The sequence below is a fragment of the Wasmannia auropunctata genome, unplaced genomic scaffold (genome assembly GCF_000956235.1).
Source record: "Wasmannia auropunctata unplaced genomic scaffold, wasmannia.A_1.0 LD335987.1, whole genome shotgun sequence".
Classification (NCBI taxonomy): domain Eukaryota; kingdom Metazoa; phylum Arthropoda; class Insecta; order Hymenoptera; family Formicidae; genus Wasmannia; species Wasmannia auropunctata.
In genome coordinates this window covers 363,995-374,295 of record NW_012026903.1, presented here as the reverse complement: position 1 = coordinate 374,295, position 10,301 = coordinate 363,995, and the positions used below count along the sequence as shown (strand labels likewise).

General features: G+C 39.4%; 1 protein-coding gene across 3 annotated transcripts in view; it reads right to left on the bottom strand.

Annotated features, from left to right (window-relative positions):
* LOC105454196 (patatin-like phospholipase domain-containing protein 3) overlaps window positions 1–9,013 on the bottom strand; it is a 17,795-nt gene extending 8,782 nt beyond the window's left edge. For 2 of the 3 annotated variants that reach the window (XM_011696651.1, XM_011696652.1), the window contains exon 1: window positions 8,368–9,013. In XM_011696651.1, coding sequence (XP_011694953.1) covers window positions 8,368–8,527 — 160 coding nt within the window. In that variant the 5' untranslated portion in view covers window positions 8,528–9,013. The remainder of the gene's footprint in view (window positions 1–8,367) is intronic. The other variant, XM_011696653.1, reaches the window with a different exon arrangement.
* Between the last annotated feature and the right edge of the window lie 1,288 nt (window positions 9,014–10,301).

Here is a 10,301-nt window from a genome sequence, read left to right as displayed (position 1 = left end):
GTATTTAGGCAAATTTTACTGTGCACTACAATAAGATTTCGCAGTAAAATTTATTGTAGTGCACAGTAAAATTTATCTAAATACTATATTGTCTCACAATTAACATGATTTTCAGGATAAATTTTAAAAGAAAATTCTCTCCGTGCACGATTGTCACAATTTAAAAACGAAGTAAATACGAAGGATGATCTCCTTCGAGGTCAGTTATTAATTATTTTCCATACGTGACGCAGTCATATCGTTTTAAACACCGTCTCCTTCCATATAATTTGCGTATAAATTGCGAATAAGTATATAGCACTTGTGAATATTCAGATTTGATCCGCCTATATGCGGCGGCCGTTACGCACGCCGCAAATCTCGCCGAGATAAGCCACGTGCATCTGTGTTAAGAATCGCGTAATATTTACGTTCGATCAGCCGCGCGCGCTTGATCTTGGAGCCGAAAAAGAAGAGGAGTCGCGATCAGAGACTTATAGCTGATACGAAGCGGTTATTTCGGATTTCTCAATTCTCGTGCGACGTCACGCGGGCCGATCAGGAGACGGCTCGTCGGAAGTTGGAGAGAAACGAACAGCCCGCGCGCGGGCGAGAGACGGAGAGAGAAATACGCGGCCGCGGAAAGGGTTATCAGATGATGATGTGCGCAAATGTTAGGGAGTCAGCCGGGGAGTTGGCGCGAGCCCGATGTAAACGTCAGCGGTATCCGATACGCAGCTTAAGCCGCTAGATAGGAAACAGCATCGCTTTGTTCGCCGTATCTCTCGTGCGCGGCCCGTAGAGAGAGATACCGATAGGGACGAGAAGAGGCTCTGACATCACGTGTTGGAACCGCTCGCGTTTCTACGCCGCGCGATCATTACGCGTCCGAGGCGCGGAAAGATCAAGGAGAAACGATGACCGGGCTTCTCCGGTCCAGGAATTCTTCTCTCTCAAAGACCAACACGAAAGCCCGAAATGCAAAAATAAATAAACAACCGTTCTTTCGAAAGATATAAAATGAAAAATTATCGCATCCCTGCGATAATTTTTTTACGAGATTGCGTGAACCACAGATTGCTGGCCGAGGCATCGAATAATTTTGACATATATTATGTAATGATATATGATACAAATTATTCGGCATCGTCATTCAACTTTTTGTGATCTAAGCGATTTCTTCGCAAATGAGCGAGGTCAAGTATTGCATTCTCAACTCCATCTTATAATCGGCTGATCTAACATGAATTAAAGAATTTTTTTCCCCTTGGAGGAATTTATGGAGATTCCATAGCGCGTCGGTTACAATTATCGCGTAGAATCGCTTGAATAATTGTGCTATTGCAACGCATTATGCCGGATAATTCGACGAAGGATTATTATCGCAAAGCATTATATCCATATTTCCTGATAATCACAATCTCGACATCGGAAGAATCAAAATAAATCCGAATCTACGAATTGAATTGATATTTACGCACGAAGTGCATAAAAGGAATATGTTAATAATCGGATGCAAAACATCAAATGAAAAACATCGAATGCAAATGAAAAAAAAAGTTCAATATATTTTTCAAGCAATATATTTTTCAACCAATTATGTAATCGAAACGTTGGCGTTGAATATTAAATCGAGCGATTTTAGATGATTATAAGTATGAATATGATTATGGATATTCTATATACTGCATATGTAACAAAAAATGATAATTCATGCGTTACGTGATGCGCACGAAATGACAAGAAGTGCTGGAAATGATCTTTTACATCTCTTAGAGAGGATATATCAAATGTCGCGCGTGTCGATAAGAATAAATGACAGGCGCATCTTTGAATACGAATAAAAATCGAGGGACTGAATCATACACGGAAAACGATGCATTCGACCTATGAATGCATTTACCGGTTGACGAGCCGGAACCGTTATTTATACCGGCAAATCGTATCGTGCTGGTCTTATAAACTTGCCATAGCTATAACTGGTCAAACCAGATATATCCGAGATCTATAGAGCTCTCATTACATTTATTATTATTTTAAATAAATTAAAATTCTTCTTCACTAAAGTAAAAAAAAGAGACTTATTTTTTTTTCATTTTCAGAGAAATATCCAATGAGCTAATGATCCAGGCCTAGCTATCAAGTATTAAAAAATTAAAAATCTTAATCAAACGTATATACATATACATAATCGGATCCTAAAATTCTAGCAATTTATAAATGGATAAATGGACATTATTATATTAGCTATATTAGCTATTCACCGATTTGACATTATGGAGGAAAAAAAATTTATTATTTCAGATAAAAAGAAATTAAATAACATATTAAACTGATATAAAAAAAACCGTCTCTTAAGTAATGCCTTAAGTTGCTAATACGGCTTTGTGATTGACATCTTATGACATCTTAAGACGGTCTTAAATACAAGAATCGACTGTGAATGATATATAATACTAATGATATAGTATAAAATGATGTAAAAGTCACGGAAAAGTTGTAACATTTCTATATATATATATTTATATATAGAGCTATGTTTCATCAGCTATATTTCTACTTCCGCAAGATTATAAAGTTATCTTTTATCAAACAATCCAAACGTGTGCATACTCGAATGCAAACGAATGCATCAAAGGGGATGCCGATAAATAATCTTTCTAATCTGAAGGATATCAAACAAATTATAGATGCGTCTACACAGCTCGATCGATCCGCGGCGAAGATTATTATTGGTACGTGCGATACAGAAATACACGTCTGGACTTTGTCATTGCGCGTGAACAATAACACTTGGTAATCGATTGTCATAATTAGCAGCAGGTAGTAACAGGTCGATAGACCTGCATGCACTGTCCTTTGGACTTTAAATCTTATTGTTAGTCCTTTGATAGATAAGTATCGCACGGACAAATGATATATGTAGCCCACGATTCGCGATCGATACGCGCGCATCATCGATATCTAAAAAAAAAAAAACGAAAATAAACGAGTCATAAGAAGCATTATTCCGTTATCGTGACATTGCACTGTTCGATAGACTCTTTTTTTTTTGAAACTACAATCGATGATGCAAGTATGATTAACTCCGCTCACCAGGATGATCGATGATAAGAAAGCTTTACGATAACATTAATTGTCGAATACATTCGTGTGTAATTGGAATTAATTCGTAATTGGCGATCTATATGAATAAATAGATTTATGATTAGCTATTAATCAATTTGATTTTTTAGAGAGGAAAATAAAATTTTATTGGAAATTTCTGATGAAAAATATAAATATACTTAAATAACATATTAAAATAATTGATATAAAAATAACGTGGGAACAAAGTTATCTAATTGTACAGTGGCAGTTAATGTATTAAATGATTTTATTGGCTTTACGGCGAAATGTATTACAACGGAATTAATAATTTACGTATAATATTTACGCAATTGATGGTACGCATAAAATCGCAAAATTCAGTGTTTACCGGCGAAGAATTATGAACGAGTGTACATTGCGTTGTTGATTAAACGACTCTTTTCTTTTTAAACGATTCTTCTTCATTACTACCGCTGCATCACATGCGTTAAAGTAAAAATGCGTTCGCGAGATCTTTTAGTTGTTTTCTCGGTGATTAGTCGGCATTGACCGACTTCGATTTCTTGTATATGGATTTCATTGTATGGAAAGATATTTATATTTTCTTTTAATCACGTTTTATCGAAATACGATAAAACACTGTGGCCAATGTACCGTATATCCTGCACCTGTCTTCCCTGACAATTTATCAACCTCGAGTAAGGCTTTTCTTTCCGCTGCGTAATCGACAAACATCGCGCCGAGCGATGCGCGATGTAATTTCGATAGCTGCTCTTATCAGGCAGCAAACTGCCAAAACAGATAATCGGAGAATCATTGATAATTACGACCTTATCGTGCAGATAAGCTCCGGGCGTAAATTAATAAATTTCGGGTATCATCGATGGCTTATCGCCGAAATAATGTCCATCAACTCTAGTGTATACGTATCCACAGCTGTATTACTCGGGATTTCCATATCTCCGTATCGCCTACATCTCAACGCTCATGTCGCGATAAACATTCTCAAATTGGCCGATCTATTAATACGATCTCCGATAAAATTGCCAGGGCATTTTTTCCCCCTCGGATCTTAATTCCTCGGCAAGGAAAATATGTTTTCGAGTCCAGTTAATCGCAACGCCACGACCTCGAGCGGAAAGAGCCGCTTCCTTCCGGAGTCGCGGAGCACAGTGAAAAGGTGCTGGAAGACCGCTATCGGTCGTACAACAATTTCCCTCGGAATAAACGTGCAGCCGTAACCCAGTTCCACTGACACCGATGCACCGTATCTAGGCGAGAGAACCCGAGACGAGAGATAGCGTCTAACCCTTTCTATTCCGCCGTTATTTGCGTTGCATGACCATGATTTTGATCGTCACAACGTCGTCAAGAGGCACGAAAACATATTTGCCACGCAGCTGCCGATCGGCTTGTTGTACGACGCACGTCCGTGTTATGAACGAGCCTTGGTCAAACGACCTTGTTTGCGCGCCGGGGGATCGGAAACGCGTGACTAGATTCCATGAAAGTAACACGTTTGAAAGCGACAATGGACGGAGAGAACTGCGTGGAATCAATTTGAATGTTTAATCGTCGATGTACGCAAGACTCCCCATGGATCAATTTAATAATCGACTCAAGAATTAATTAATCCAATAATAAGTTCAAGAACTTGTATTCATTAATTTAATTTTATAATTGAATTCTATATTTAAATTCTAAAATATTCAATCTATCGGCTGTTTTATATATTCGCGCCTATTTGCTAATCGTAATTTCTCTCGAAGTTATATCTGCCAGTCTGCAAGAAATTTATTTTGCACGTGTCTCTAAAAGATTCACATAAATGTTGCCATTAAAAAAAAATAGGTCAGCAGCATTCTTACACGTTATCAGTATTGATGTAATTCTATGATGTAATTCATGAATCGCTAAATCACAGTCGCCGAGCGGAAAACAAAAGCGACTGATTGTGAAGCGGCTGTGTTTTTTCAGGTGCATGTGCCAAAGTCTACCGAGTTAAATCTCATCGAGGTGAATCCAAAGAGTTTGGTGAATCACGCGTCATTTCCTCGCGCAGCTTCTCTTGTTTAATTGAGCTCACAGAGCTCAGACTATCAGACTGTCTGATTGTACGTTTGCCGTATACGTAACTCGTCTCGTTTCCGTAATTAGGACTTACGCAAGACGGCGAAGTGCAACGATGCTCGACCTCGCCGTTACGCTCTCGTCCGTCGAAAATGATTCATAATAAGCTCGCTGCATTGTGCGAGGCGCATATACTATAGAAAAAAAGAACATAGCACTTTGTGCGGACTTAAACAAAACGCTACTTAACATCTCGCCTCTTGGCTATACGTACTAAACTTCGATCTTCAAACGACAGAATTTTCATAATATAAAATTACGTCATCTGTGTGACTCAAACAAAAGAACGAGATTGAAAAATAGATGAAAAATAAGCGATAAATAAGAATGTGAAAATAAGATTACAAGATAGAGCTTCTTTCATTTTATACATTAAAAGTACATTTAGTTTTGTCTTAAACTTCTCCGCGTATTTTTATTATTATATATTTCAGATATAAAATAATAAGCAAAAGTTTAATCTTCTATTTTATATCTTATATATATTTTTTTTTGTCCCAAATTTTCCCACGTATCTTTATCGTAGATATAAAATAATAAGCAAAAGTCTAATAGACTCTCGTCTCTCTTTCAGATCTTATAATTTAGAAAGACCGGAAATCCACAACAATTGAAGTTAGATGCGCTCAGCTTGTGCGTCGCACGGATTCAGCGTATTGTGTCATTACGAATGCATAATAGAGCGCGGAATGGTGCGTGAAAGAGAGATACGAGTGTACGTGTGTGTGCGCGCGCGCGCGCGCGTGCCTGTGTTTATCCCGCTTCTCGTGATAATGAAAGACAACACGTTTGGCTTCGCGGGGAAACAAAACACTCGTGCGATAAAAGCACGCGTCACAGCACCCCGCGAACCCCGCGCGGACGCGCGCGCTCCTCGTCAGCGCGCGGCTCTCGCTAGGCCATATGACCCATTTACGAGACCAAGGCGTATTAAGGGTGATGACGATTTTACGCAATACTTTGCGAATTATTTCAGGACTTGTGAAAGCGTGTCAGAGAGATAAGTCTCGCGCACACCGCGATCGGAGCTTCTCTAAAAGGCGCTATACGCACGCGCGCCACGGGGATTATCGCAGTGTAAACTCTGGTTACCTCTGTTTACAGCTGCACGCGTAACAATAATACGTGCCACGTAACCATTATTACGACGAAGTTAAATAGGAGGATAGGCGAACCTCTTTATCTGTACCTGGAGGACAGAGATTATCTACGGGATTATATTGTACTTTTTTTCCTACAGTCCTTTTTTATCTTTTACAGTTTTACTGTTCTTTGAAATTATTATCGGAAATTGTTAAGAATTTTAAAATAGTCTTTTAAAAAAATATTTAAAATAGTTTTCTTGTCTACACGCGCGAGTTGAATAGAATAAGCATTTTCTTTCGTAGATTAAGATTTACGACATGAATGATGAAACTTTATTGCCCGAAGTGTTGCAATATCGTTTATTTCCTATAGGCAAATCTGTGTTGTATTTTTTCCTTTTTTTTTACATTTTATTGATTAATTGACTTCTCCCGATCGTATATTTTATTCAACTTTTTTCTACACATCACGATTAATTTCTCCGATTCTTGTAATATATTTCATTCGTCTTTCTTTGTGTACGGTTCATTTGTCCCCGAACGAGTTTAACGATCGCGACGCGTAATCGTACCTGCGATAAACGCGCGGTTAACAATCTTAACGACGTTGTTCCACGATAATCGCCCCTCGCGCGTGTAATTTAATAAAAGTTAACTATGTAAGTACATGACGGCGCGGTCGACAATCTCCCGGCGAGCGTGACAGATGTGGGAAAGGGCAGCGTGTTACAAATTTACCGCGTCGCGCGCTAATTAGTCCGCGGTCGCTCTCGTTATCGCGGTATAACGACCCACGCGAATGAATTATAGGCGGAATAATAATAATAAATTCATCCGCGTCGGTTTCGCCGTGTCCCCTTTGTTGTGCAACAACATGCGTGTAATTTTATTTAACCGCGGCGTGCACGCGCAGCGTGTTACAATATATTCAGATAATTAAGCGAAGCTTTTTAGTAATCAATTTTCGCGATATGCGATAATTTATCGAACGAGTTCAGATGTTACGATTATGTAACGCAAGTGTCATCAACTCTTTGAGAAAGATTATCGAGATGGGGTAATAATTCAGAATATCTCATCGGGTAATTAAACGTTTAGAGAACGGTTTGTATCTTTCGCGTTAGCGAGAGACTAACTTTTCGCTAGATTCTAGAACAATTTGTGAAAGTTTATGTGAAAAACGAAATGTCCAGGATTCTATCAGGGTCAATATATAGAAGAAAGAATATAGGAAACAGGGACAATTCATAAAAGATGAACCTTGAAATGTTAAATTATTAATATTATATTAGAATAGAGAGAAAAATCGGAAGAAGTATGAGACTTAGAATGACGAAAAATTAAAAAGAATAAAAGAATATTTAAAGAAAAAAAAAATTAGAAATTGCTAGAAGTTGTCCTTATTTAAATAGAGAGGAAAGGAATAAAAAAATGCTCAATGACCTCGAGAACAAAAGGAAAAACTTATAAAATAAAGAAAAAAAATATTAAAATATAATATAATCTTTTTACAGAACAAATACGGGTATTTCGTGTTCAATCGATTTCTATTCACAGAAGTTTCTCAAAATTTCGAAGGGTCCCATTATACTGCATTTTATCTTTTCCAAAATAGACGAATAAAGTATATAGATTTTGTTCGGGAAACTTGAAAGTATGTTCATGAATTTTTAGAGATTTTTTAACCAGTTTAAATAAATAAAAAAGTGATCGGACACGAGATATATATATATATATATATATATGTGTTCGATAATGTGCCGTTTTTTGCACTGTACTAAGAGTTAAAAAATACAATGACATGTAAGTTGTTTAACATTTAACATTTTCTGTAGAACAGGCTGTTTATTCTGGCCCGTCATTCCTGTTAACATCAGGAAAATCGGCAGGTTTCACGGTGAAAAAAAAAATACCGTGGCCGCAGGTAAAATCATCCGAGATGGATGTGGAACGACAACGTTAAAGCGGTGCGTCGATCCAAGCTGATTTTGCGCGCAAGAGGAAACTCCTCCGAAACCGTGGGAGACTGCTTGACATAATTAAGCAGAGAAGCTAGGAGTATCGAGATTGAGAGTTCACTCACCCAGGGGCAGATCGCAGAGCAAGCAGCACGCGGCGATAGCGCCCGCGGACGCGCCGCTTATCTTGTTCAGCAGCAAGTGCGGCGCGTACTTTTTGAAGCAGACCGCCACGCCGACGTGGTAGATGCCGAGGAAGCCGCAGCCGGCGAACGACAGATTCATGTTGCCTCTTGTCGTTCCGATGATATGGCACGCCGATGACACCCTCCGGGTCGTCCTCTACGTCGTACGTTGCTGTCGCTCCTTCCTTCCCGCTCTTCTTTTCTCTCCCTCGACAATCGTTCGCGTCCTTCGCGCGTGGAACGCGCAGCGGCGTAAACGATGCTTTTGCGTTAGCCGCGAAAAAACCGCGGGCGGCCTGTCGCGTGCCCGTTCGACGGAATGTAGTACACGCGTGCTCTCTCCTCCTTCCCGAAAACCCTCTCGACGCCGCGCGTAACGTTGCCACCGTCGTCTATCTCTTCCACAATGTGCTGCGTACGTACGTTCGTGCCCTCTTGACGCGAGGCGATGCACACGCTACGACGGTCGATCGTATACTGTCATCCTCGTACGAGCAACAGCTGTTCGTTCCCGATTAAGTACCGAGCGCGCCGACGAGGAACGGAGTGAATGAGACGACAGGTGGAAGAAGGAGAGAACGTATACACACCGCGAGGCACCCGGCTCTGCGTGCCAGCAGCGCGATAATACCCGCGCGATAACGCGAGAGGCCACGCGTGACGTAACGCGGCGCGATTGGCCCGCGCCGGGTGGTGTGGTTCGCCAGCCACGCCTGTCGTATAATATCGTTACAACCGCGCGAACGTTCGTTCGCAAATGCATTAATTCCTGCTGAACCGACTCCGTAATCGGCGCCACCGGCAAAGTAGAGACGGCCGGTCAAAGGCAAATTTTCGTTATCGACCGTCAAGTCGGGCCCGGAGGGTAATTGAAGAACGATGACATTACAATTACCATTTTTGGCTGTATCGAGGATAACAAATGATCATTTTATTATCGACAGTGAAAAGTTTATATTATGATTTATTTTTTAATTTTTCCAACGTTTTTTTTTGCTGCACGGATATAACATATGTGTATAGGAAAATTGAAAAATTATATAATAATTAAATAATTAACTCTTTACTGAGGTCGATAATAAAATAATGATTGCATTGCAGATAGTGTTTGTTAATTACAGGGTTGTGCATCTACGCGTAAAATATAATACTCTAGCTACGTTTACGTGTAAACAACGTAAACTATTGTAAAAGTATCATCTATGTAGACAGTCAGTAGACTATATATATTTATTCATTTATAAATATATATAATTTAACATTTATGTAAAAAAAAATTACTATTTGAGTAAGAAAAATTCTCTGGTTGCATTTTTAATCTTAATCTCGTAGTTAAATTAATGTTCAAAATACATCAAGAATATTCTAAAGATGTGGCATCTTTAGCCTGTTCCTATGATACATTTTGAACATTTTACAAGTCTAAATTGTCTACGCAACAAAAAGACCATGTAAACATCACGTAGATTTCACGTAAATAATCCGTGTAGACGTATAATCTTGAAATCTACGGCACAACCCTGGACTTTGTTATCCGGCCTCGGTATCAGCCAAAATGGTATATATGGTAATGTCATCGTTCTTCAATTTTACCCCAGGCCTACAGTCACGAAAATTTGCCTTTTCCTGGCCGTCTTTAATAATACCTCGATCGTCACGATATACCTAATCTTTCTTCTTGTTAATTGCTTTTCTCAAGACATTAATCATTTTTACTATTATTCTACCACTAGATAGCAGTAGTGTCGCCAGACAGTATGGCGGTCCTCTCTTTCCCTAAAATCTTTAACCCCCCTCCCCCCGCGGAGTAAATACTACGTCGTGCCCTTCTAACCCTTCTGTGGTTCTGTCACCATTTCGCGATCGCTCCCCCC